The 27,852-nt window shown below is 47.5% G+C and overlaps 1 protein-coding gene across 15 annotated transcripts in view; it reads left to right on the top strand.

The window, feature by feature from the left end:
- The window catches only part of PIKFYVE (phosphoinositide kinase, FYVE-type zinc finger containing), a 194,361-nt gene that overhangs the window by 19,977 nt on the left and 146,532 nt on the right, over positions 1-27,852 (top strand). For 14 of the 15 annotated variants that reach the window (XM_075933821.1, XM_075933817.1, XM_075933820.1 and 11 more), the window contains 3 exons: positions 5,556-5,727; positions 7,275-7,482; positions 13,599-13,688. In XM_075933821.1, coding sequence (XP_075789936.1) covers positions 5,556-5,727; positions 7,275-7,482; positions 13,599-13,688 — 470 coding nt within the window. Of the gene's footprint in view, positions 1-5,555; positions 5,728-7,274; positions 7,483-13,598; positions 13,689-27,544; positions 27,737-27,852 lie in introns of those variants that run through there. The other variant, XM_075933826.1, reaches the window with a different exon arrangement.

The following is a 27,852-nucleotide window of genomic DNA, read 5'->3' as shown; positions in this document are numbered from 1 at the left end:
CGCCCTTCTCTCGATAGAGGACATCCACATTCACGATCGCCGCGTTTCAGTCAGACCCTATCTCTGCATGTACCAGTGCAATCTCCACCTTCTGCAGCTCCACCAGCTCCTGTGGAGGACACAGCTTCCATCTATCAGGAAGGATGAGCACACTCCTCACCAGGAACATCAGAGCCCTGATTCGCTGGCTCATTACTCCTCTTCATCACCAGATGTCGTGGTGGTCCCTGGTGACTTGTCTCCCTTTTCGAAATACAGCTAGAGCCATAGTCATTCGCTGGGTGTCCTGGTTACACCAAGCTGCTGTCCCGAAAGAGCTGCAATCCAAGGTGGAGGACTTATTTGATCGGCAGTCTCTTTTCGCTCAGTCCTCCAATCAGGTCTTTCATTCAGGCAAGGATACACGCATGACCTTGAGGACACTGGGGATGTATACGCCTCCCTTATAGACGTAAGAGGTACACGCCCTATACAAAACAAAGGCCTTTCTCTTACGCCACACCTCGGTCCAGACCATTCGAACAGCAGAGACCAAGACAGCATCTGCAAAAGCGTCAACAACAGTCTAACAGGGCGCCAGTCCAGCAACAATGTCGACAGCAGGTTTGATGTGCTGGTTGAGGGACTGTGTGCCATCCCCTTGTCGGAGGCTCTGAACAATGTGCAAGGCTTGTTCCATCATCTCCTGAGACCTTATCAACATCACTGGTCTTGTATATCTACTGACCAGTGGGTCCTTGACATAGTCACTTCAGGATACGCCATTCCCTTCAACTCTCTCCCTTCCCCCGTCCCTTTTCAGGGACCCCTCTCACAAGACCCTTCTACAACAAGAGGTTTCCCATCTGCTCACCATAGGAGTGGTGGAGAGGGTACCAACCCAGTTTTGGGGGAGAGAGTTTTATTCTTGTTACTTCCTCACCCAGAAGAAGTCAGGGGGGTTGGAGGCCTATCCTGGACTTGCATCTGCTCAACCGTTACTTGCGAAAGCAGAAATTCAAAATGGTCACGTTGTCTTCCATCATTCTGGCTCTCGACAAAGGGGATTGATTCGCATCCCTTGACCTACAGGACGCCTACTTCCATATAATGATACATCCTGCTCACAGAAGATTCCTTCGGTTTGTAGTGGGAGCCGACCATTATCAATATCAAGTACTACCTTTCTGACTTTTGGTGGCGCCACGAGTTTTTTCCAAGACCCTCGCAGTGGTGACGGCCTACCTTCGGCGCCTCGACATTACCATCTTCCCGTACCTGGATGATTGTCTACTAAAGGGTCCCCACCCTTGACGAAGCTATGTGGGCGGTTACTACTACTACCACAATATTCAAAGCTCTCGGTCTCACAATCAATTTCGAGAAGTCTTTTCTTACACCGAATGACGATCTAGAGTTCATTGGGGCGAGGCTCGATTCCTCAACCGCAAGAGCGTACTTACCCATGAAAAGGTTCCATCTAATCTGGGATTTGGTACAGACTGTATCAATTTCTCCCAAATCCCGCATACTTACCTGTCTGCAGCTCCTGGGACATATGGCGGCTACCACACATGTGGTTCTGCATGTGAGGCTTCATCTGCGCAGTCTTCAGCATTGGCTATTCACTGTGTACAGGCCCGGGTACACAGCACAAACAGGACAGTTTCTCTTCCCAAGCATGTCCGGGCCTCACTGACGTGGTGGGGCGACCCCAAAAACGTGTTAATAGGAGTCCCTTTCCATGCCCAGAGGCCATCATTGCAGATCACGACAGACACCTCCCTGCTCGGCTGGGGCGCCCATCTACAGGACAGCTGAGCTCAAAGTCTCTGGACGCCCCAAGAATCGTTGCAACATAAACCTTCTCGAACTTTGAGCAGTCTTCAATGCTTGCAGGAATTTCCTCCACATCATTAGAGGTCAATCAATGCAGATTCTCATCGACAACATTTGCACAGTATATTATGTCAACAGACAAGGAGGTGCACGGTCCCGCCCACTTTGCGCAGAGGCACTTTGCCTCTGGAATTGGGCAATCCGGCATGGTATCACCCTGACTGCGGCTTAGACTCATAGACTTTAAGGTCAGAAGGGACCATTATGATCATCTAGTCTGACCCCCTGCACAGTGCAGGCCACAGAATCTCACCCACCCCTCCCAGAATAATCCTCTCACTTATATCTCAGATATTGAAGCCTTCAAATACTTTGGAGACCACAAGATGCAGAGAATCCTCCAGCTGTGATCTGTACCCCATGCTACAGAGGAAGGCGAAAAACCTCCAGGGTCTCTGCCAATCTATCCTGGAGGAAAATTCCTTCCCGACCCCAAATATGGCGATCCGCTAAACCCTGAGCATGTGGGCAAGACTCACCAGCCAAACACCCAGAAAGTTCTCTATTGTAACTCCTATCATCCCTCCATTGACCTATTCCCACTGATAATGGCAAGGACAATGTGATTGCTGACACCCTCAGCAGGCAGTTTTTCTCCCAACACGAATGGGAGTTGCACACCGAAGTCGTCCGCAACCTTTTCCAACGCTGGGGCTTCCCAAAGGTAGACCTCTTCACCACTCACCGTAACAGGAAGTGCCATCAGTACTGTTCACGAGCAGGCGTCGGCACAGACTCTTTGGGGATGCCTTCCTGCTGGACTGGGGTCGTCACCAATTGCTGTATGCATTTCCCCCTCTCCAGCTCATCCCAAGGGTGCTGGAGAAGATAGCCTCGGAGCGTGCAACAATAATTTTGGTAGCCACGTCTGCCGGGGCCAAAAGTGTGCTAACACAGTTGTCGAGGATGTCGGTCGCCAAACCACGATGACTACCAGAACGGTTCAATTTACTATCTCAGCAGCCCAGTACAATGATCCAACCGTGCATCGAGTGCATGCACCTGACAGCGTGGCTCCTAGCTGGCTCCAAGCATTGGAGTTGATTTGTTCTTAGGAGGTGAGACACGTACTGATTAACATCAGGCGGCATACCATGCACAAGACTTACCTTCAGAAGTGGCATCGCTTTCAGTCCTGGTGCGCAGCGAGAGATCTCGACTCTCTCTCGATGCCATTCCAGCAGGTGCTGGATTATATTATGCACCTAAAGATGGCGGGGTTGGCAATTTCTTCCCTCAGAGTACATTTAGCGGCAATTTCCGCTTTCTGTCAGCCTATCAACAGCCATTCAATATTTGCACACCCCCTCACCAAAAGGTTTTTGAAGGGGCTCGACAATCTTTATCTGGCTCACAGGATCCCACTGGAGCCATGGGACTTGCTTTTAGTATTGGACGTTATCACACGCCCTCCCTTCGAACCGCTAGCAATGTGTGATTTACGGATGCTCACGATGGTGGTGTTCCTGCTTGCTGCGCGTCGAGTAAGCGAATTACTCTGTTGGACCCGCCGTACGCACAATTCTCCAACGATGCTGTGTACACCTGGCCTTTTTACCAAAGGTCAACTCTGCTTTTCGTATAAACGAACCCATATGTTTGACGACGTTCTACCAAAGCCTCATTCCTCGCTGGAAGAGTCCCATTTGCACACCCTAGATGTCAGATGAGCACTCGCATTTTATCTCGAAAGGACACATGTCTTTTGAAAGTCTCAATGACTGTTTCTGTCTACAGCAGAACACTCCAGAGGCAAAACACTCTCTGCACAGCGCATCTCCAGCTTGATTGTCGCTTGCATCAGACGTTGTTACACTATATGTAACAAACCCCTACCAGGCTGACCTCGGGCCCACTTTACCAGGGACATGGCGGCTTCCTCTGCCTATCTTCATGGAGTACCATTGCAGGACATATGCCGTGCAGCGACCTGGTCCTCTACTCTTACTTTCACTAGTCATTACACTCTCGCGAATACACTAAAGACAGACTCAGCAGTAGCCCGAGTGGTCTTGTCTGCAGCACAGAAATGATGAGTCCGAAGCACACGTCTACCATTGGACCACTGCTGTGGACTCACCTTGAGTGGAGCACCCTCGGGGACGCTACTCGACGAAGAAGAGAGAGTTACTCACCTTGTGCAGTAACGTCTGTTCTTCAAGATGCGTATCCCCGTGGGTGCTCCGCGTTCTACCCTCTTCCCTGCTTCGGAATTTTCTGTTTGTATTTTTGCAGATGCTTCCAGTTGGGAGGAAACTGACTAGCAGAACCACGCTCAACTGAGAGGTGCGAAGCAGCAGTCGCGCATGCACAGTCCAGTGTGGGGGCTACTGCTACTGAAAATCCTCTGGTTTGCGGCGCTGGGACGAGCCAAGCACCTCGAGTGGAGCTCCCACGGGGACACACATCTCGAAGAACAGACATTACTGCACAAGGTGAGTTACTCTCTCTTCTTCCAGGAGGAAGACAAGCATGGCACAGGTCTGCTGTTACCCGCACAGCGTATCACCATCCATACGTGCCTTCCTTCTGAGAGGTTCCTCAGTTGTTGTTAAATGCCTCCATGAAGGGGCAGGAGTTCAGTGAAAAGATTTTAAAGCATGGCAAGTGTATGTCATCCCCTTCCCAAATCCCTCTCTAAACTCCCTGTTAACAGCCTGTGTTCGCAAGCTCTAATGATGTCATTAGAAATATCACTTTGCCATCTTCTTTGTGTTTTATCTAATCAGCTGTAAAAGTGTCCTTAAAAAGAGCAGTGTGTTCTGAGACATCATCTAAGATTGCTAAAACATGAAATGACAGAATGCAGGTTTAAGGGGGGAAAAAAACAAATCCACCAAGCAGGAGACATAAAATTCTGTCCCCATCCCTCTTCCCACCAAGAAGTAGAGTTGAACTAGTAGAGTCGTTTAATATGGTATAGATGGTACTTAGTCCCCTGCACTCGTGGCAGGACCGAACTCGATGACCTCTTGAGGTTACTTCCAGTTCTAGTATCCTATGACTTAAAAAAAAAAAAGTCATCTGGAATCATATCCTCTGGAATGGTGGCTGAAGCAGGAAGGAGCATACACTAAATATTTAATCTGGCATGTAACTACCTTGAAGCACCAGCTACAACAGTTCTATGCAAATGCTTTTTCTCATTTTCAGGTGACAATGTAAATGAGAAGTGGGTAGCATTACATTTGCTGGAGACAAACACACTTGTTTTGTTTTAATGTCTGGGATGAACAAGAAGTAGAACTGAGTGGACTTGTATGTCTGAAGCTTTACATTGTTTTGTTTTTGTGTATGGTTATGAAACAAAAAAAATCTACATTTATAAGTTGCATTTTCACAACAAAGAGAATGCACTACTGTACCTGTATTTTCAATTCACCTCATATTATCATTTTACAGTGCAAATATTAAAAATAGTGAGCAGTGTACACTTGATAGTCTGTGTTGTAATTGAAATCCATATACTTGAAAACGTAGAAAATATCAAAATTTAAATGGTAGTCTATTACTTTTTAACCATGCCATTAATTGTGCTTATTTTTAATTGCTGGACAGCCCTAGATATTTTGTATTTTTATAAATAAACCCAGGTTCATTATTTTTTTTTCTTCTCACTGGCTGTGTGGCAATGAGAAGGTTAGAATACTTTCTCATTTCTCTTTCCTGCTTTGTAGGATAGTGATTTAAAGCAGTACTGGATGCCAGACAGCCAGTGTAAAGAATGTTATGACTGTAGTGAAAAATTCACCACCTTCCGGCGCAGGCACCACTGTAGGCTGTGTGGGCAGATCTTCTGTAGCCGATGCTGCAACCAGGAAATTCCAGGAAAATTTATGGGTTACACAGGTATGTTTTCACTTGTGTAGAGAACATTTATTAAAATTGACCTTTTTCAGATATCTAAGGTACTCAAAATACTAGTCTCAAAAGAATTAAGGGGTTGAATTTTAGCAATTCATGTAAAGCAGGGGTGGGCAAGAAGCTGCCAGCGGGCCGGATCTGGCCTGCGGCTCCCTTACTGGAACCCATAGGCAGAGATCAGGTCACATTTTAGAAAGCCAGCTGTTCTTCGCTTTGGGGAGGGAGGAGGGAGATTTCTCATGCTGTTCTCACCTCCCAGCAATATATGCTAGCTGACACTGGCCAATCTCTCAGTTTCCAGCCGATAGGAGCCAAGAATTTTTGTTGGGAGCAGGAGCAGTGTATCTCCCTCCTCATTTCCCCTCCCCCTTCCTCTCCAACTCATGCCTTGAGTGGAGCTGCATGGAGTAGCAAGCCACCTTCACCCAGCGTCTGCCTCTGGCACCCCAGCCCTCCCTTCCCCAATCCTCTGCACCAAACCTTCTGCCCCCTCCCAGATCTGGCACCCCAGTTTCCTGCCCCAGATCACAAGCCCCTCCTCATCTAGGCCACATCCCAAAATCCTGCGTCCCAGTCCCCTGCCCTAGGTCATAACCGCCTCCTTCACCCAAACTCCTTCCCAGACCCCATTCTCCCTCTTGCATTCCAATCCCCTACCCCAAGCTCTCTTCTGCACCCAAACTCCATCCCAGACTCTGCACCTCCTCCATTAATATCCTGGAAGAGGGTGTCCCTCAACCACTTTCCAAAATCTTGGAGTGGCTTCCCATCAAAAATTATTGCCCACCCCTGGTCTAAAGCCATGCTAACAAGGTAAAAATAGATAAGCCAAGAGTGCAATAATATATTGATGCATACACATGTGTAACAACATAGAAAGTAGTGTTTAACATTTTTCCAAAGTACTTCAGTGACTTGGGAACCCAAATCTTTTGGTTTCCGATGAGTCTTGAGCCAAAAGCACTGAGGTGCTTTGGAAAACTTTACCAATAGCTTTATTAGATAAGAAAAGAGTGAATCCTCTTAATTCACTCTGATTTCTTAAATCAGCTGTGTCTGATTTAAGAAACAAAGAAAGATGGTCATTGGCTAGCAGATATGTCAAATATGACAAGGTACATTCACAAATAAAACTTGCTTTATTAATATGCATTAACTCAATTCCACAAGTTCATTTTAATTATAGAAGTTTCAATATTAAACTCTAAACACTGAAGTCTAGAAACAATTGAATCAGCTTGTTCCCAACCAATTTGTAATCTTTCTTTTACTACTGCTACTCAGAACTTAAGAAGTGAGATTTTTTGGGGGGTGGTTGCTAGAACTGTGTGAAACATATGATTAGCTTTTGAACTTGGAGAATTTCCTTTTGTGGTTAGGATATTTTTCTCCAAATAGCCCCTGAAACTCATGTGAGAGCATAAGATCTCAAAAAGGGAAACGCTGCTTTCTCAGTTTGAGACCATCTCAAGCATGGTACATTTTTACTCCATCTAATTTATTTAAACTCATTTTGCTTCCTCTTTCTACAGGGGATCTCCGAGCCTGCACTTACTGCCGCAAAATAGCTTTAAGCTATGCACACTCCACAGACAGTAACTCCATTGGGGAAGATTTAAATGCTCTGTCTGATTCTACCTGTTGTGTATCTGTTTTGGACCCTGGGGAGCCACGTACACCTGTTGGGAGTAGAAAAGCTAGCAGAAATATCTTTCTGGAGGAGGATCTTACTTGGCAAAGGTATGAAATGGCTTCATACCCAAATTAGTTTGGATAGGTGTCAGTCTTAGCCACGCTGCCAGATTGTCATCTGTTTAGGCAAAGAAATTGGTCCATTAAAAGAAATTACATTATCTATTCTAGGCTCAGGCTGTTAGTTTGCATCTGATAACTTTGCCTCATTCTAACTTTATCCTTCTATGGAGAAAAAAAATTGAGCAGTTCCCAGAGGAATCACTGGCTGCATCCAGGGTTCCCTGTAAGGCAGTGTTTCTTAAACTGTGTTCCGTGGCACACCAATATGCCACAGAGAACAGAGTTCAAAATGGCTGCTTTTTTTTTTTTTTTTTTGCTCAATAACCCCCCCCTCCTCCCCCCTCTGCTTTTTTTGGTTCAACAACAAAATCTTCGGTGTTCCTCATTTAAAAAAAAATTGTTTGGTGTTCCTCGGTCTTAAGTTTAAGAAATACTGCTGTAAGGTATGGGCCTGCGCGAGTGTGCACCAAGAATTGCAGTCCCGCCTATCCCTCAGCAGAGCTGCACAGCCACTTCTCCAGCTGCTCCTGGGGGTGGGGCTACATGGCGGACGGCTGCCCCATCCCAGGAGCAGCAAGGCAGCCAGCACCAGGCGTCGAGACACGATGGATATGCGTCCCTGCTTGGGGATCTGCATCTGGCCAGGCCCAGGGGCCAGTAGCACCCGGTCAGGCTCCCCGTGCCCGGGCCACCCATCCCAGTTGCAATGGCGGGACATGGGGAACACTCACTGCTTTCTGCCCGGTGTGGGGGAAACCTGCAGACACCACCCTTTCTGCTCGTAGCTGTTGGCTCCAGTGATTTCACGTATCTTCTGGGGAGCTGGCGAGGTGAAGTGGGACTGGAAAAATGGCACTGTCACCACCCCATGGGTTGGAGCCTGGCCCCGGGCGCTGCAGCTTCTTGGCAGCCCGGCCTGCACTGGGCAGGGCATGATCTGGGCTTCCGCTTTTCTGGTGAGTGAGGTGTGTCCCTGACTCTCATTATCCTCTCTCTCTCTCATTGCTTGGGCCCAATCCTGTCCCAAGCACAGGGGCGTGGGAGGTAGCGGGTCACCTGGACAAAGCTACCATGAGGCAGGGCCAAGTCTGCAGAGGGAAAGGGCTCCCTTAGCCAGGGCTGTTCATCCAAGCTTACCTGGAGAGAGCAGCCCTGGACTGGATGTTAATGCCTCTCCTTTGTATAGGTAAGCAGCATTTATCAGTGGTTTCCAGTAACAGTCTCCACCGATACCTGTCCCAGATGGAGAATTGTAGGACTTTGTGATCAGATTGCTCCATCTTACTAAATAAAATGCATTGTCAGGGAGTGTGCAAGAAAACCCTGTAATGGCAAACCAGAGCTTGCCCACTGCTGGGGGTATGCGTACCACATCTAGACCCTTCTGTTTGGTGCCAAGTCATAGATCTTCAAGCTACAGATATTGCTGCTTGTACAACAATAAGTCAGTGAGTGCTGGACAAGACCCCACTTCTCATGGTTCTGATCAGTGCACTCTGTTTCCTTGTACGCCTCTGTTCGCTGCTTATCCCATGCACTTCCCGAGGCAGGGATTGTTCTGTGGCTGTGCATCGCCAGTCAAATAAAAGGACAATAGAGTTAAAACCAAAATGTACTAAGATCACCAGTAACTTGAACTTTGTAACTTGTGACACATAGGAGCATGTCACACATCAGGACACTTGTCTTTTTTTGAAGGTCTTATAAGAGCACTCAGTTTAGGCTCCTGCCTTTCAGCTGTCACCTCTCTTGGGCAGATACTCACACCTCTCCCACTGTTGACTGGAGTATCAAGGCTTCCAGTCTCCTTGATTAGTGTGATCTCCCCAACTGAGCAGGCCAGTATTCTCACCAGAGGCTTTTCCTAGTGTTTTGCCTACAGTCATAGATTACAACACTCTAAGCTGTGTAGCAGTGCAGCATAGGGCTTTTAAGAAAAACAGCTTATTGTTAAATGTTGCAGCTATGCGTGTGGGGGGAGGTGATATCTTTTTATCTTATCTGTAACCGATGGCATGATACAGAACATTGGCACTTAGGGTCAGCCATAATAAGAAGGGTGCTTGGGTGAAAGTTCTGATTTAATAGCTCTTTTTAGTCTTTGTGACTGGGAAAGGGCTGTTTGTGTTTGTTCTTCCATAACATTTAAATTTATTTACTTAAATATCATATTCATTTTTATATTGTTATGGTGGCACATCAGAAAAAGCAAACATGACCTCAATATTGGTGCAGAAGACAAAACTCACTCCACTCATGGATGGAAAATCTTAGAGGGAACACTGAGTACATCTTAGTGAAACTGTTGGCATTTGGTTTAACAAACCCTGTAAAATTAGGCTGGAACTGAAAGATGGTAATGTGAATAGGCACATTCACTGTGACAGTGTAAGCTTGCAGCCTCATAGAGGTGGAAGACATTTCTGTTCTTGTTTTGTCATTGGTGAGTCAGGTTTCAGTTCAATAAAATGCTAGCTTTCTGGCTGTCAGAATTAGGAATGGTAAACTCAAAAAATGCTTTTTGGGTGAATACTGATGAAATTAGCAGAAAGTAGCTGTCTGCAGAAAGACTCATACCAGTATTTGACGCTGCAGGGACTATGAAAAAGCCATAGTGGTCTTAGAATAAAATTACTGAAGGAGAGAGAAACAGTCTTGTACTGCACTTAAACAGCAATATGGTGTTGACTCCCACTGATTAGTGTGAGAAGAACCGAAATGTTCCAAGAATGCAGGATCAGGATAAAGCTATGTCAAAAGAGGATTCAAATTATGCTTGCTTTGTAACTGGAAGAGAACAAGTGGCAGTATGAGACTTCTTCCTGGGCAAGAGTTGGATTTTCCCCCCCACATATGCTAGTGGCTAATGTTCTAGTAGCAATAAAAGAGAGCTCAGAAACTGGCTGTCTTCAGGGAATACTGATTTTCACTTCAGCTTCCCTTCACTGTGTTCTAAACTAGAGTGAAAGTACTCTATATTTAAGTCTAAAAGATCTAGTGTTGAAGATAATCTGTCAAGGTGAATGATTCTTTGTCTTGGCTACCCCTCTGAAACTTGTATCTAGGGACACTGGCTAAATTTCCTTGCATGTCATTTACAGTGTAGGTCTCAGCAATTTTATTAAAAACAAATTAGTGTTTGATAAAAGTGCTGTCCAAAGAATCTGAATGGTTAAACCCTGAGTTCTGAGGCATGCTCCCAAAGGCATCTGTTGCTGTTCAGGTATACAAGAATGCAGCAAAATTCTAAAAATCATGGGACATTCTGATCGGCCTTTATAGCTATTCACCATTCTAATGCTGTCTTTGGGAACTGTGCACTTTCATCCAAAGTCAACTAATGGGCTGTGAAAAGCATTTGCGTCTTTATTGTTTGCTGTCTTAAAATAGGCTTGGAGGAAAAGTTCTCCTGAGTCTTGAAAAATTGGTATCTTTGGAGATGGAATAATTATCAGTGTTGTAGGGAAGTTGGCTAAATGAGCCTGGTTTTACATTTTTTGGAAGAAACGAGCTCATTTCTTCCATTGCCTCAAGATTAGAATTAAAATTCATTAAGGGAGTACACACTGACAGTCCTAAGCAAATTTCTTAACAATACTGCAATAGAAACATGACACACTAAACTCAGCTTAGCCATTAAAGTAGAATGTAAATACAGGCAGTCCCCGGGTTACGTACAAGATAGGGACTGTAGGTTTGTTCTTAAGTTGAATCTGTATGTAAGTCGGAACTGGCGTCCAGATTGAGCCGCTGCTGAAACTGACCAGCGGCTGACTACAGGAAGCCCGAGGCAGAGTTGCTCTGCCCCGGGCTTCCTGGAATCAGCCGCTGATCAGTTTCAACAGGCTGAATCTGGACGCCAGTTCTTACATACAGATTCAACTTAAGAACCCCAGGCGTCCCCAAGTCAGCTGCTGCTGAAACCGATCAGCGGCTGATTCCAGGAAGCCTGGGGCAGAGCAACTCTGCCTTGGGCTTTCTGTAGTCAGCGCTGGTCAGTTTCAGCAGCGGCTGACTTGGGGACGCCTGGGGCAGAGCAGCTGGGGTGCTGCTGGGTTGGTCCAGTAGCGCCCAGAGCGGCGCTACGGGACCAACAGGCAGCGCCCCAGCTGCTGTATCACAGGCATCCAGAGCAAAGCCGCGGAGCACGGGGGCAGCGGGACAGCCCAGACATGCCACGGCTGTCCTGCTGCCCGCGTGCTCCCCGTCTCCCTGGTCTGCTGGTCTCCCGCAGACCAGGGAGACGTGGAGCAAACCCTGTTCGTAACTGCGGATCCGACATAAGTCGGATCCGCGTAACTCTGGGACTGCCTGTAGTGTTGATAAGACATGAGATTCTTCATGCTTGGCATAGGCTGCTTAGGGAGTATTGAGAAGACGCGGCGGTTCTGTTATTTTCATAGCCTAACAAACTCAAACTGTTACCCTTCCACTATATTTGAGGAAAATGTTTTCTCCAAATTGCACAAGCCTTTGAGAGCAGCTAGAAAAACCTTGGAGGAAGGGGTTGCATATTAATTTGGAGCACCCAAAAGCATGCTCAAGTGCTGAATGGACAAAGATGGTGCCCTGAACAGTTGCTAATTCAAGTAGTAGGACAGGATAAAAGTGAGGAAAGGACAGCAAAGGTATGTTGATGAGAAGGTTACTGAAGCTTATGCATGTGTTGTGGTGATAGCTATGTTCTTTATCAGTGGCTGCATGGATGATTTTCAGATATTTAAGGCAATGACTATCTCAGAATGAGTGCTGTGAAAGAAGAAGGCCAAGGAGTATTAGAACTACTAAGTGGGAGGAAGGTGAGTGAGTTAAGGGGAGGCAGAGTAATGCGGAGAGGACAAAGTAAGGAGCAGTGCATTTTGTAAGATGCTGGTGATGGTGTCTAAGGGTATGTCCCAAGAGATCAGCGCTGCCGTCCAGGCAGTCCCCGAGTTACGCGGATCCGACTTATGTCGGATCCGCAGTTACGAACGGGATTTGCTGCCCGTTTCCCTGACGGGAAGCAAAGCCTCTGAGGACGCCGGCAGCGGGACAGCCGCGGCGCGTCTGGGCTGTCTCGCTGCCAGCGTGCTCCGCGGCTTTGCTCTCCATCTCCCTGGGACCAGCAGACCAGGGAGACGGGGAGCAAGGCCGCGGAGGACCTGGGTGGTGGGACCGCGGTGTATCTTGGTCCCGCGCCTGCGTCTCCCTGGTCTGCTGGGGGGGGGCAGCTAGTACGCTCCCCTCCCCCCCCAGCAGTCCAGGCTTTTCTCCGGACGCCTGTGGTAGAGCAGCTGGAGCGCTGCTGGTTGGACCTGCAGCGCCGCTCTGGGCGCTACTGAACCAACCTGGCAGCACCCCAGCTGCTCTGCCCCAGGCGTCCTGATTCAGCCGCTGCTGAAACTGACCAGCGCTGACTACAAGAAGCCCGAGGCAAAGCTGCTCTGCCCTGGGCTTCCTGGAATCAGCGCTGATCGGTTTCAGCAGCAGCTGACTTGGGGATGCCTGGGGTTCTTAAGTTGAATCTGTATAAGTCAGAACTGGCGTCCAGATTCAGCCTGTTGAAACTGATCAGAGGCTGATTCCAGGAAGCCCGGGGCAGAGCAACTGTGCCTCGGGCTTCCTGTAGTCAGCCGCTGGTCAGTTTCAGCAGCGGCTGAATCTGGACTCCAGTTCCGACTTACATACAGATTCAACTTAAGAACAAACCTACAGTCCCTATCTTGTACGTAACCCGGGGACTGCCTGTAGTTGATTCCCCAGGGATTGATTTAGTGGGTCTAGACCACTGATCACTCTTTCATGGACTCCAGTACTCCAGTGGAAAAAGAAGCTTAAGGCAAGTGGACGGGGAAGTCTCCCATTAGTCCTCTCCTCCTCTCCCACAGTGGAGATTCAATGGCATGGTGTACCTTAGATTAACATTGAGAGGGAGAAACCCAAGTCAGTATCTGTAGACAAATGGGCTTGGGCTGGTATTATGAAGGAACTTTTTGCCTTGTGTTCTGGCTTTTAACTTACTATTTGGGATAACAATGGTACACTTGATATTGTTTTAACAGGGACTGTTGTTAGTGGTTCTTGTCATGGTGGTTCTCTTAACAGAGCTCCTTTTTTTGCAGTCTGATTCATGTAGACTCTTCAACTACTACACTGTCAACACGCCTTGTGTCTGTACAGGAGGATCCAGGGAAGTCTCCTGCTCGAAACAGGTAGATTACCAAATGTGTGTGTACGTTGAAAATCTCTCTTCCTAATCATACTACCATGAATATGAAATAAATGGTTCAGTAACATTTTCCCTTAATGAGTTCTGATCCTGTGTTCTAGTATAATGTTGGGGGTTGCTGTGCTGCTAATGATGCCGTCCCTTGGTTAAGGACCAAGAAACTTGCTGCGGTTCTGCATTTAAAGTGTATTGGGAGTCAGGCGGGTAGGCAGCCTAGCTTAGTTCTGGCTTGTGTGGGTCTGTCCCTCCCGGACAGGGGCTGCTGCCAACCAACGCTTCTCTTGTTTTAAAAAAATAAAAAATTAAAATCCTGTTCACTTATGACCAATGACGCACCAAAAAGTCTTTGCTATCCATAATGCCAAATGTATGTAAGTCTTCTGATATGCAGCCAAACTTGCTTCCTACCCTGAGGAGTTTGTACTCTGAGTGACTGACTGAACAAGCAAGACTAATTGGGTTGGTGAGAAAAAGGATCAGGAATACAGGAAGACACTATGTTGTTCTGGTTCATTTGTATTCTTGCTTTTAAGATGCCATGAGAACTGGATTGTGTGTTCCATTGGAATAGAATGAAAGAAAAGCTTGGAAGCAGGTTTATAAGACTAGAGCATGAGACCAGGAAAAGAGACTGGGGGACGAGACCATGGTTATGCCCTAGAGACTAAAATTTGGCAGAGATGAGAGGAAATTGAAAACTTTTGAAAGCAGGAAAAATGGTAAAAGCAGGAAGGGGTGAAAAATACCACTTGAGGGAAGGTAGAGAGGAACAGAGGTAGCAAGGGGAAGGGATGCTGTACAGAATTGATTAGTTCACTTTTTCACTTCACCTGTGTCAGTGTGCTGCTAAAACCAATGCTTTTGGTTCAAGCTACTTTAAGTAGCATCTGGATGCATGACCCTACATGTTTTTATTTATTAGTAGCTTTTGTAGGAGAAGCCGTGTTAGCCCTATTGTCTTGTCTGAATTCTAACTTAGGTTACTAAATTCTGCATTGTTCCCCTCATAGATTCTATTAGAGAAATCTCTTCTGACTTCAATAGCTATGTTCATTGTTTGTGTGCTTTTAGAATGCTATAGGCAGGTTCTGTGCATGCTGCTCTTAAGCGAACAGGGAATCGACTATTCCTTGGAATTCAGTTTTCTCTTTTAAAGTGCCAGAGCATACACCAAATCTATAAGAATTTTTTTCTTGCATCGTCATTGGCTGACCTGCATTGCCTTGTCCTTTTTCCTGCTTCTTCATTATTCCCAAACCTGATCATCTTCTTTGAGGAGTGTCCCCGTGGGTGTTCCACCTTCGGTGCTTCAGCACAGCTGAGCTCAAGGTTAGAGATTTGTGACAGTAGTACCCCTGGCTGGCCATGTGTGCAGAGCGTCTGTGTGTGCATTCTGAGGAAGCTGCTGTGCATGCACAGCTGGCCCCCCTCCTCAGTTCCTTCTCTACCACCATCATCTGCGGTCACTGATCAGCAGTCTCCCTTCAACTGCATCTTTCCTCCTTCTCTGTCTGAAAATTGCATCAGAAATCCTTCCTAATTGATCTAACCCAGCTCTCCGGAATCTGTCTGTTTAAAAAAAAAAAAAAAAAAAAAAAAAAGACACCTTGCCCGACAGGCATTAAAAGCTGCACATCAAGCCTGCTCATTCCGGCTCTCTGGGATATGCCAGACTTGTCTGGGTTTAAAAAGTGTACGAGCATCAGGCTATTCTTTTCAATTTCTGACGGGCACATTGCCCAGACAGCAAACATGCTCAAACAACACCTTCCAGACCATTGCCCACACTGCCAAAAACTCACAGCCAGATCCAGGAGATCAAGGGAGCTACAACTTAAACTACTCCAGATAGCAAAAAAAGCTCAGTCAATGTCGGACTTAGAGCAATCCACTCCTCCCAGATAAATATCACCTGGGAAGGAGTTGGAGGTAACAGCGCATACCAGGTCGAGCCCTAAAGACTGAAAACAAGAAACAGTCCTATTCTCCCTCAGGGACTGACTCCCCATTGAGGGAGCATGCTCCCCACAAAGATGCCTCACCGGCAACCTCGCAGACGTGGTACGAGAGGCAACACATAATGGTGAACCGGCAACGAAAAAAGCCGGAACCTGAAACACCCACAGCACTCCTCACCAAAGCCACCAGAGACAAAGTGCAAAGCCTCAGCCGTGGCACCGAGCCAAACAACTGCAGTACCAGTTTCTACGCTGAGTAGTCGCTGCTTTGCACTGAGCACAATCAAGTCAGTGAAAGCGGCACCACAAGCATACCTGGCACCGCTTCCATATAACAAACAGCTCGCGTTTCTGATAATGCCACTCTGCACTCCACAAGCCTCCAGCCTCCCACCGCTACCTGCTCCACAGCTTCTCCGTACCGGGGTCGCTTCTCCTTGACACCAGCAATACCCCAAATGCCTCACGGTGCCACCGCTCACTCACCTGCCAGCTCAATTGCTTCGTCACTCAGTGACAACCAGGAGGGGTGTCACAAATTGTCACAACTAACGCAAAGTCTCTCTCATAGAGCACAACAGCAATGGTAGCTCCCACAGTGGTTCCCAACCCAGGTTATACCTAAGTGGCCATACTGGGACCTCTGGGCTGTCTGTAGGCAGCAACAGTTTGCTCAGCCACAGCAGACAAGCCAACACTAAGGTCACAGGCGCCAAGCAGCCATACCATAGAACAATACAGCTCAGACTTGGAGGAGCAAGATGTGAATTATATGGGGGAAGAACAGAGATTCTCTTCTCCTCTTCCCCCCCCCCACTCCATTTCTCCACCCACCCTGAATTCCTCCATGTCCCCAGAGGATACTGTCATAACCCAATCACCAACTACAGGTGATGATGTTAGGTCGTTTCAAGACCTCTCTGAGAGAGCCACTGGCACTCTGGACATTTGTGTCTCAGACGTGCCTCAGACACTACACAAGCTTACAAACATCCTCTTGAGCAAAGTTGGCCATCCCCATGAATGAGGCAATCGTGGACTCTGCCAAAAATATATGGCTCAAACCAGCATCAACCACCCCCACTGCTAAGTGGGTAGATAGAAAATACTATGTTTCTCCCAAAGGGGCAGAATTTCTTTTCACACCTGGTACCAGATTACCTCGTAGTAGAAGTAGTGAACCAGAGGGGAAAACAGGCAACACGAACAACTCCATATGATAAGGACTGGAAGAGACTAGATGCAATGGGGAAAAAAGGCTTGCTCATCTGCACGCCTACAAATGAGACTTGCTAACTACACAGCATTATTAGCAAAATACACACACCAGATCTTTGACCAATTGACAATCTTTATTGACTTACTGCCAGACAATAAGAGAGATTAATTTAAAACAAACATTAAAGAGGGCATGTTAATATCCCATACTGCCCTGCAGGCTACGCTGGACTCTGCGGACACAGCAGCCAGATCACTTGCAGCAGCTGTAGTAATGAGACAAGCCTCCTGGCTCCAACTTTCGGGATTTCCCAGAGAGGTTCAGTTCACTGTAGAAGACCTCCCATTCAATGGTACAAAGATCTTTGCAGAGTCCATACATACATCTCTGCACACTTTGAAGGACTCAAGGGCTACCCTCAGAACCTTCGGTATTCAGGTACCTGTTGTGAGAAGAGAGCAAAGCAGGTCATTCAATCAACACCAACGTCAGTATGATGATAGACAACGTCAGAGATAAAACAGGCAGACAGCCCACTGACCAAGCCTCTGCCCAACAACTGTCAACATCCAGGCAACACTTTTGAAGCGTTGGTCGAGGGTCTAGTAGTCCTGAAATCTCAGGCAGCAATCCACCTCATCCGACTTTTATACAGCATGGTCAGCCATTACTACTGACACGTGGGTGCTGGAAATAGTGAAAACAGGAGACTGCATCCCCATTCATAACCAACCCTCCACCCCATCCTCCTTTCCTGTCCCTCTTCAGGGACCCTTCTCATGAGATATTACTACTTAGCCTAGATGCTATAGAGGAGGTACCAGAACAACACAGGGGCAGAGGATTCTATTCTCACTATTTCCTCACCACCAAAATGTTGGGTGGTTGGAGACCAATACTAGATCTATACAAGCTCAATTGCTTAATCAAATATTAGCGTTTCAAGATGGTTACCCTTGCGGCCATACCACCTGCCTTAGAGAAAGGAGCATGGCTGTCTACCCTCAGCCTGCAGGATGCTTATTTCCATATATCCATACACCCGGCACATAGAAAGTTCCTACGTTTTACAATAAAGAACAAACACTTCTTGTACAGGGTACTTCCATTTGGACTATCAACATCACAGAGTATTTTCATAGGTACTGGCAGTGGTCACTGCACATTTGCACAAGAACAGGATCTCAATATTCCCATATCTTGATGATTGTCTAACAGTAAGCTGCACAAAACAAGAAGCGCAGCAAGCAGTCACACTGGCAGAAACACACTTCAAAAATCTTGGTCTACAAATAAACACCACAAAGTGCATTTTGACCTCAACACAATCACTGGAGTTCATAGGTGCACATCTAAACTGCACGAAAGCCAGAGCGTACTTGCCTCACCACAGATGGGTGACCATCAAGCACCTGATAGCAACAACACAGAACAGTCCAATCATAACAGCAAGACTATGCCTGCAAATACTGGGGCACGTGGCAGCGGCAACGTTCGTAGTACCCCATGCTCGCTTACGCATGAGACCACTACAGGCCTGGTTACACACAGTCCACAAACCCACTCATTACACAAACGCATGTCCATACTGAACAAGATAACATCATCCCTAGCATGGTGGATGGTACCCATATGCGTGGGAGTGCCATTCCAACACAGCACACCATCAATTACAATAACGAAGGATGCCTCACTCCTAGAATGGGGGGGTACACACAAATCACAAGGTGGTCCAAGGTCAATGAACTCATGAAGAAACCACATAAACTTATTGGAATTGAGGGCAGTCAGGAACGCATGCATGCACTTCCTTCCCGTAATCCAGAACAAAACAATTCAGATTCTGACAGACAATGTCACAATGATGTACTATATCAACAGGCAGAGAGGGACACGATTCTTCCAATTATGTCTCTGGGAATGGTGCACCACACAACACAACTTTGGTTGCACCTTATCTTCCAAGCAAAGACAACACCCTGGCAGACAATTTAAGCAGACAGTCCCTACAAAATCATGAACTGATCACTGTTCACCCACCTATTCAAGAAATGGGGATTGGATGGGATCTGTGCTGGATCGATTCGCTCCCCCCAGGAATGCTTGCTGCACCCTATATTGCTCCAGAGCAGGCATAGGTCCCCGCTTGCTGGACGGCTCACCTGTCATACGCATTTCTCCCGTTCCCCCTCATATGCAGGGTGATACTCAAGATCAAACAGGACAGGGCCAGAGCGATAGTAATAGTACCCAATTGGCCCAGGCAGACATTGTATCCTTACCTGCTACAAATGACCAACCGTCCACCACACTGATTCCCACCGGTCGTGTCTCTTCTCGTACAGAGGAATGGGCAGATTCCACACCTAGACATCCACAAATTGCATCTTCAGGCATAGATGTTAATGGGCTGAACAACCTGGAGATCCTTTCCAGAAGCAATTCAGGTCATACTTGAAAACTCCAGAAGACCTGCAACAAGAGAGGCCTACATCCAAAAATGGAAGAGATTCAAGGCATGGTGCGCAACCCATACACACAAGAATATTGCATATCTTACAATACCTACTGGAAATACACAACACAGGCCTCTCCATAAGCTCCACAAGGGTCCACCTTGCCACTATCTCAGCTCTTCATGGCTCTATACAGGGACACTCAGTCTTCACAAACCCTTCCGTAAAGAGTTTTCTAAAGGGACTCCACAATACCTTTCCTCCACGCCAGGACCCACATGGGATTTGAACCTAATGCTGAAAGTTCTTATGGGGAAACCCTTCGAGCCCCTCGCTACCTGCTCGCTGTTACATTTATTGATGAAGTTGGCCTTCCTGGTAGCGATCACCTCAGCTAGACGAGTTGGGGAGATGGCAGCTTTAATGGCTGACCCCCCCCCCCCCACAATATTCCACAAGGACAGGGTAATACTGTGAACCCATCCCAAATTCCCCCCAAAAGTACTTACCTTGTTCCACTGCAATGAAACTGTATACTTACCATTTTTCTTCCCCAAACCCCATAAGGATGTCAGAGGTAGTTCTCCATACCCTCGATGTCCGTAGAGCCCTAGCCTTTTACCTACAATGAACAAGCTTGTTTAGAAAGACTCTACAGCTCTTCATTTCATACACAAAGAGATTACAGGGGCTATCAAAATGGATATCTGGATGCATAAGACTAGCATATGCCCTGGCAGAGGGAGTCACCACATACGGTGTGATCCAACAACGTTCCTACATGGTGTGCTCACAGAACTCATATTCAGGGCCACCACATGGGCTTCAATGCACTTTCATACAACATTATGCACTCCAAAAATTTTCGGAGACTGATACAGGATTTGGACAAACAATACTGTCCACCACAGATCCTCGCCAGCCGAAGCTCCCGCCTCTTAACAAGAATACTGCTTTGTAGTCACCTAAGGTGGAGCACCCATGGGGACACTCCTTGAAGAAGAAGGGAAGGTTTTTCACCTGTGCAGTAACTGGAGTTCTTCGAGATGGTTGTCCCCGTGGATGCTTCACACCCACCCTCCTCCCCTCTGCTTTGGGTACAACTCACCTGGGTCAGAGAAGGAACTGAAGAGTGGGGTCAGCTGCACATGTGCAGTAGCTTCCTCAGAATGCGCACACAAACTCTCTGCGTGCGTGGCCGGCCCGGGTACTGCTGTCACAAATCTCTGACCTCGAGCTCAGCGGTGCTGAAGCACCTAAGGTGGAGCACCCATGGGGACAACTATCTCAAAGAACTCTAGTTACTGCACAGGTGAGTAACCTTCTCTTGCTTAAGAGTAGTTGAACTTCCAGGGCCAAAGTACATTTAGTGTTGTGATTTTTTTTAAGTCTAAACTTAATTGGCTGTGGTATTTTTCTGCCACTTCTGTCTTAATGAGTTTTATGATGGGAAGTCCCTTTCTAAAATGTAATCATTGTGGTTTCATAAGTTTGTCTGGTGTTACGTCACAGGTGGTTTTATCCCAAAGAATGTTCACTCATAACTGCCACATTTAAGACATAAACACAAGGAAAGAACATGATGGTTAGAACAAAGATGTGAGACTTAAAGTTGTTGAAGGTTTCATAGAATTGGTATTGGTAATGAGTTGGGTCACAGAGATCCCTTTGGGACTTGATGTGCTGAAAGTACCACAGAGGTCACCTTCTTGCCCTTTGGGGCACTCACCACCCTCTCCTGCTGAGCCAGATGCTCCGGTCTCCTCCAGTGATAGCACAGAGTTAAGGTCATAGCCCACAGCACAGTAATACAGACATTAAGAACAACTCAGCTCTGGGAAGACTTAGTCAAAGGGTCTTGACACAGCATCCAAATGCACAACCCCAATGGGACCAGAACCCTAGAAAAATCCATTTGTACAGAGAGAGCTCATAAATTGGGTCCCTCCTTTATCAATGAAAAAGAGACGAAAAATTGTGCCTCTCCAGTAACAATTATTTACACTGTAAGTATAAAAAATAGGATTTAAGTGGTTAAGAGCAGAGCAGCAAGCTTTCAGAAATTTTTGGTGGTGCCCAAAATGCCCAGAGCCCACGTTCCTCCCCTGCTCAGACTCTTGCCTCCAGCTTGCTTAAGGGAGGATGTTTGGATAGGGGAGGGAATTTGGTTCTGGGTTGGGGCAGGAGATTGGTATACAAAGTTTGATGCAGAAGGGGGGGTGAGCGTTTGGGTTCTGGGAGGGAATGTGGGTGTAGAAGAGTATCTGGGGTTCAGGCTTGGGGCTGGGTGTAGGGTCTAGGCAGGTTGGGGTGCAGTGTTTAAGGTCTGCAAGGGAGTTTGGGTGCATGAGGGGTTAAGCTATGAAAGAGTTTGAGGGGGTGGAGGGAAAAGGGTGTTGCACTTGGGGCATCCCCTTGGAGCAGCAGTTTTTTGGGATGCAGGGTGGTCTCTGCACTCTGCATGCCCTGCAGCCTGTACTCTGTCCCCCTCTTCCCCCCCCCCACCTGCCTGTTGCTCTGAGTGATTTTAAAACACATCGCTGCAGCTCCCGAGAAGGGTTGGGTGGGTGTATGTGTGTGTCTGCACTGCTGGCAGGGCATGGAGGAGAGAACTGGCCCTGAACTTTGGTGGAGCCAGGCCCTAGGCCCACATAACTTAATACCTATGGTTATAAGTGGTAATGGACAGATCAAAGTGAGTTACTAAGCAAAATAACAAATGGTCTGGTAGCACTTTATAGTCTATCTCAACATGATGGCTGTGTCTAGACTGGCACTCTCTTGCACAAATACTTTAACGCAAGAACTCTTGCGTTAAAATATTTGTGCAAGAGAGCATCTGCAGTGGCATGTGCCTTTGTGCAAAAGCTGTGCTTTTGCACAAGAGCATCCCGTGCCAGTGTAGATGCTGTCTTGCGCAAGAAAGCTCCGGCGGCCATTTTCGTCATCGGGGCTTTCTTCCGCAAAAAATTCCTGTCCCTGTCTACACTGGCCTTTTCCCAAGTGGGAGCGTCAGAGTTCTTGCGCAAGAACTCACAGCCAGTTTAGACAGCTGGCAAGATTTTGTGCAAAATCTGGCCAATGTAGACACAGCTGATGATGGTATCATGAGCTTTCATGGAGTCATCTGAAGAAGTGGGCTGTACCCACGAAAGCTCATGGTATCAGCTACATGTTTTGTTAGTTTGTAAAGTGCTACCAGACCATTTGTTGTTTTTTCTGTATAGACTAATGTGGCTACCCCCGAAGCTTCTAAGCAAAATAAAACATTCCCGCTAAGCCTAATGCACTAAGAAACTTGTTACGTTTCTTAGAACCCAAATAGTAGTTCTAAATGCTTCTTCTCACAAGCTTGGGAAGCCTCCCAACTTGGGCCTCATCCTTCCCCTATTCATTCTTAAATGTTTCCAGCAGGCATTTTGGGTGGTAAGCAAGGGTGTTCTGGTGTCAGGCAGCAGTCCCTATTGTTTGGTTTCCTGCCTTTATATCCACCTTTGCCAAAGCCGGGAATCCTTTGTGTTCAGTTGACATTTTATATACTTCCAATGGAAAGGTAGAGAACCTATTTTGGACAAACATTGGGTGACTTGGTCACATGTCTTGGCAGGGCCAACCGTAGTCCAGCCTTAGAGGAAAAGTGGGACTTTACAGTCATTGTCCCAAGTACCGGGCCTTTCAGTTTCTTTAATACCACTTATGACCTAAGCTTTGTTTACGTTTTGTTCCTGCGTGGGTATGCACAAAGAATTTGAATCCCACCCACTTCTTCTTCAGAGGAAGCAGCACTCGCCTTCCTCGGAAGGTAAGCTGATGGACAGGGCTTAGTGGGGGAGAGAGGGGCCAAGGTTGTGTGGTGTCTGCCCAGCTGCTCCCAGAGAGGGGCTACGTGGTGGGTAGCTGCCCCATGTGCTAGGGCTGGAGCCAGCACCCTGGCTCCAGCCCCGGTATACAGATTAGCTGCCCATCCCAGGAGCAGTGGGGTAGTCTCCACGCAGCCCTGATCCCAGCTTCTCCAGGGCTGGAAGGGAGGGCCATCGTACTGCTGTTCCTGGAGCTAGACCCAGGGCTGTGATACGGCTGCTCTTGGGGCTGGGGCTGCAGTGCGATAGCCCTGGAGCAGGTGCATGGTGATCCTGGCTCCAGACCCAGCACACAGGGCAGCCGTCTGTCACACAGCCTGCCCCGGGAGCAGGCAGGTATCCACCATGTGACCCAAGCTCCAGTGCCAGCCCTTCCCTAGAATTTTTAATCGCATGCTGAAAATCAGGTCACGTATTTAGGTGCCTGCTTCAGTGACGTGTAGATGTTGGTGTCCAAGTCTCAGAAGGGCGAGTGACCTGCAGGTCCCATTGACTTCAGCTGGTGGTCAGGTTATAACACCAGAAAGCCACCAAACTTGAACATTTTGGCAGGGGGGCCTTCCAAGTTATGCATTCTCTTGATGTAAGATATTTGAGTTATACTTGGAGGTTTTGTTTTTGTTTTGTGATTGTTTCAACATTTCATAGAATCATAGAGCTGGAAGAGACCTCAGAAGGTCATCAAGTTCAGCCCCCTGCCCTAGGCAGGACCAATTCCAACTAAATCAACCCGGCCAGGGCTTTGTCAAGCCGAAACTTAAAATTCTCTAGGGATGGAAACTCCACTACTTCCCTAGGTAACCCATTCCAGTGCTTCACCACTCTCCTAGTGAAATAGATTTCCTAATAACCAGAGCTTGACGGTCGTGGCGAAAATCACTCGGTAGCCCCGCACTGTGAATGCGCGGGATCGCAGGTGAACGGGGCGACCGGCTGAAATCTACTCGCCATGGCCGAGTAGATAAAGTGATTTATCAAGCCCTACTAATATCCAACCTGGACCTCTCCCACTGCAACTTGAGACCATTGTTCCTTGTTCTGCCACCTGTCACTACTGAGAACAGCCTTTCTCCAGCCTCTTTGGAACATCCCTTCAGGAAGTTGAAGGCTGCTATCAAATCCCCCCTCACTCTTGGCTTCTGCAGACTAAACAGCCCCAACTCCCTCAGCCTCTCCTTGTAGGTCATATGCTCCAGCCCCCTAATCATTTTGGTTGCCCTCTGCTCGACCCTCTCCAATGCGTCCACATCCTTTGTAGTGGGGGGGTCCAGAACTGGACCCAGTACTCCAGATGTGGCCTCACAAGAGCCGAATAAAGGGGAATTATCACATCTCTGGATCTGCTGGCAATGCTCCTCCTAATGCAACCTAATAAGCTGTTTGCCTTCTTGGGTACAAGGGCACACTGTTGACTCATTTCCAGCTTCTTATCCATTTGGCGATAGGTAATAATTTTGGAGGAAACTCAGGTCCAAATACTGTTTAGCCAGATATTACATCAACCTCATTTCTATATTTGGAAAACAAAGTGCAGATAGCAGGGTAGGCTTTTGGAAGCTGATTTCTATTTCAGTCTATGGAAGAAAAATAAGGGATGCTTTAGAACCTAAACTCACTGAGTTTGCTTCTTCATACAATATGTAGGTTTTTAGTGTAGTTGAGCAGCAAAATAATCTGCACATATAATCGCACAGCTTCTATTTTCTATTTAAGTGTTTAGATTTAGGGCCGTTTGATGCAAAACTTCCTGAGTGCAAATTAGCCATCCCCATTATAACCAGGGGGTTGTGCAATCAGAATGTTGCCACATTTTTCAGGTTGGAACAGTGGACATGAGTCCAAGTATAGCTCAAATTCTGCTCTCCTTCCTCATATGAGTTTGGTGTATAGATTTGAATGGGTTTCCCCTGAGAATAAAGACCGGAAGATTTGCCCATGGTGTGCTTTCCTCGGGGATGCCATCCCTTTGTGATTTCCACAAATCAGTTATTGGTCTGGGAACACAGCTTACTTTCTTTTCAACTCAAAATGAGAATACAGGCAGTCCCCGGGTTACGTACAAGATAGGGACTGTAGGTTTGTTCTTAAGTTGAATCTGTATGTAAGTCGGAACTGGCATCCAGATTCAGCCGCTGCTGAAACTGACCGCCAGTTCTGACTTACATACAGATTCAACTTAAGAACCCCAAGTCAGCTGCTGCTGAAACTGATCAGCCGCTGATTCCAGGAAGCCCGGGACAGACCAACTGTGCCTCGGGCTTCCTGTAGTCAGCGCTGGTCAGTTTCAGCAACGGCTGACTTGGGGACGCCTGGGGCAGAGCAGCTGGGGTGCTGCTGGGTTGCTCCAGTAGCGCTCCTTGGCGCTACTGGACCAACCCGGCAGCAGAGCAGCTGGGGTGCTGCTGGGTTGGTCCAGTAGTGCCCAGAGTGGCGCTGCGGGACGAACCGGCAGTGCCCCAGCTGCTCTGCCCCAGGGTCCACAACAAAAGCCTGGTCTGCTGGGGGGGGGCACACTAGCTGCGCCCCCCCCAGCAGACCAGGGACACGGGGAGCAAAGCTGCAGCGGCGGGGTCCCTGCCTCTGAGGCTTTGCTCTGGCGCAGGACCCGCCGCCGCTGCGGTTTTGCTCCCGGTGCCCCTGGTCTGCTGGAGACGGTCCCCAGCAGACCAGGGGCATCGGGAGCAAATCCGCAGCCGCGGCGGGGTCCCGCGCTTCTGAGGCTTTGCTGCTCCCGGTGGCTGACCTGCCGTTGCTGCGGCTTTGCTGCTCCCGTTGGCTGACCGCTGCCTTCGAGCTCCGGGGCGAGAAAGCCCCGTTCGTAAGTGCGGATCCGACTTGTCGGATCCGCGTAAGTCGGGGACTGCCTGTATTCCTTTCCAATTATGGCATTATTGATTCTCTGGGTATTAATGCTGAGTGTTGATTTGAAGTCTTCTAAGTGCAATAAGACAGAGAAACTGGATCGCCTCCAAACTTGTTCCACAGAAAACCTTGTGCTCAACCTGGTCTTAATTCCCTCTTTTCCTTAGCCCTCTCCCAATTTTGAAGCTTTGATTTAATAAACACAGTAAATTCCCAGACCTTCTCCGTGCAAAGATAGCTTTGAAAATGTATACTGATGTAAAGTGATGATATGACTAAAGTTTGCCTCAGTGATTTCCCCCCCCCCCCAAAGATCTTGAGCTATTTAGAGCAGTGTTTCCCAATTTTATTTAGCCAGGGAACCCTTAAAAAAAAATCCAAATGCCAGGAGAAACTGATGGACCAAAAAAAAGGGGGGGGGGGACAAAAACGCTGGCCCGCCCCAAAGACTGTGGCAGCCGGCAGCCTCTTGAAAATGGCAGCCCCGGGCAACAGCCCAGCTTGCCTGCCCTTAAGATTGGCTTGGGGTGAGGGGAATGATCGGGTTCTCGCCTAACCCTTGCTTTCACTTCTTGGAACCCCGGGCTTCCGCGGAGTACTATTTGGGAAACAGTGATTTAGAGTGTTGTCTACTTCAACCTAGTCTTGGCTAGTTTTTGTGACCTGTGGAGAAAGGTCCTTTGAGTGGTGGTTTTTTTTTTTTTTTTTTTTACAGCCGTGTCCTGGCACTGACCCCAGGAGCAACTGCACCACAGCCTGAGCTCCACCTCCAGCAGCTGCCCGCCAAGTGGCCTGCCCCAGGCAGCCACCATGCAGCCTTGAACCCAGCTTCAGCCCCTAGTGTTGTTGGAGCTGGGGTCGGACTGTGGTGTGGCTGCTTCTGGGGCTGGGGCTCCCTGCATCCATCCCCCATACCCCTCTTTCCCCTTCCACCCTCTACCAGCTCCCCTCATGGTGCTGCCCCTCCCCAAACACTCCACTTCCTGCAACAGATTATAACTCTCAAATTTGGGAACTGCTGAGTTACCCTTGAGTATATGAGCAGGAACCAACTGGCCAGTTGCCCAAGAGGAAACTCATTACCACTTCGGAGCACTGGCTCGCCGTGTCCAATTTCCTGTCCCTCTAGCTCGGGCATCTCTGAGGTTTGGGAACAACCCCCGTTTCCCAGAGTATGTTGGGGAGAGGAAAAGGAGAGAATCCCTTCCTGCTGCAGATGACCTGAAGCTTGAGATCTTGAGAACATCTGACATGTATCAAAATGGATTCCTTAGGGCTAAAAAGCCTTCTTCCCCATAGTCAAAAGTAGACATAAGAGTCCCATTTATAAATTTGGTCAAGATTTCCTAAAACTAAGTGTCCCTGAAACTTCTATTGGGAGTCCTATTCCTAACCCTCATGCCTCTGATAGTTGGAAACTTCTTCTCATTTCTAGCCAGTTTATTATTAACATGTCATTTTCTGTCCTATAATCCATAGCTAATTCCTGAGGAAAGCTTATAAAAATAAAATACACTCTGGATATATAAGATTTCCCAAAGCTATGGGATATTGGAGAAGAGGCTATATCGTATAGTGACCAAAAGTAAATGTATCAAGAGTTCATGAAACGGTTGACTGCATTACACATCAGAGCATGGGACTTGGCCCATTATTTGGAAACATTTAGGTCCAAGGTCGGTCTTTCAAATCCTTATGGGGAGAAAAAAATTCTGTTTTCTTGTCTATTATATAAAAAAAAAAAAGTCCATGTAATCTTTCAGGCTAATATCACTGTAATGTTTCTTTGTGT

The sequence above is a fragment of the Pelodiscus sinensis genome, chromosome 7 (genome assembly GCF_049634645.1).
Source record: "Pelodiscus sinensis isolate JC-2024 chromosome 7, ASM4963464v1, whole genome shotgun sequence".
NCBI classification, from domain to species: Eukaryota; Metazoa; Chordata; order Testudines; family Trionychidae; genus Pelodiscus; species Pelodiscus sinensis.
Note: the sequence above shows the minus strand (reverse complement) of the source record. Positions and strands in the feature narration are given on the sequence as shown.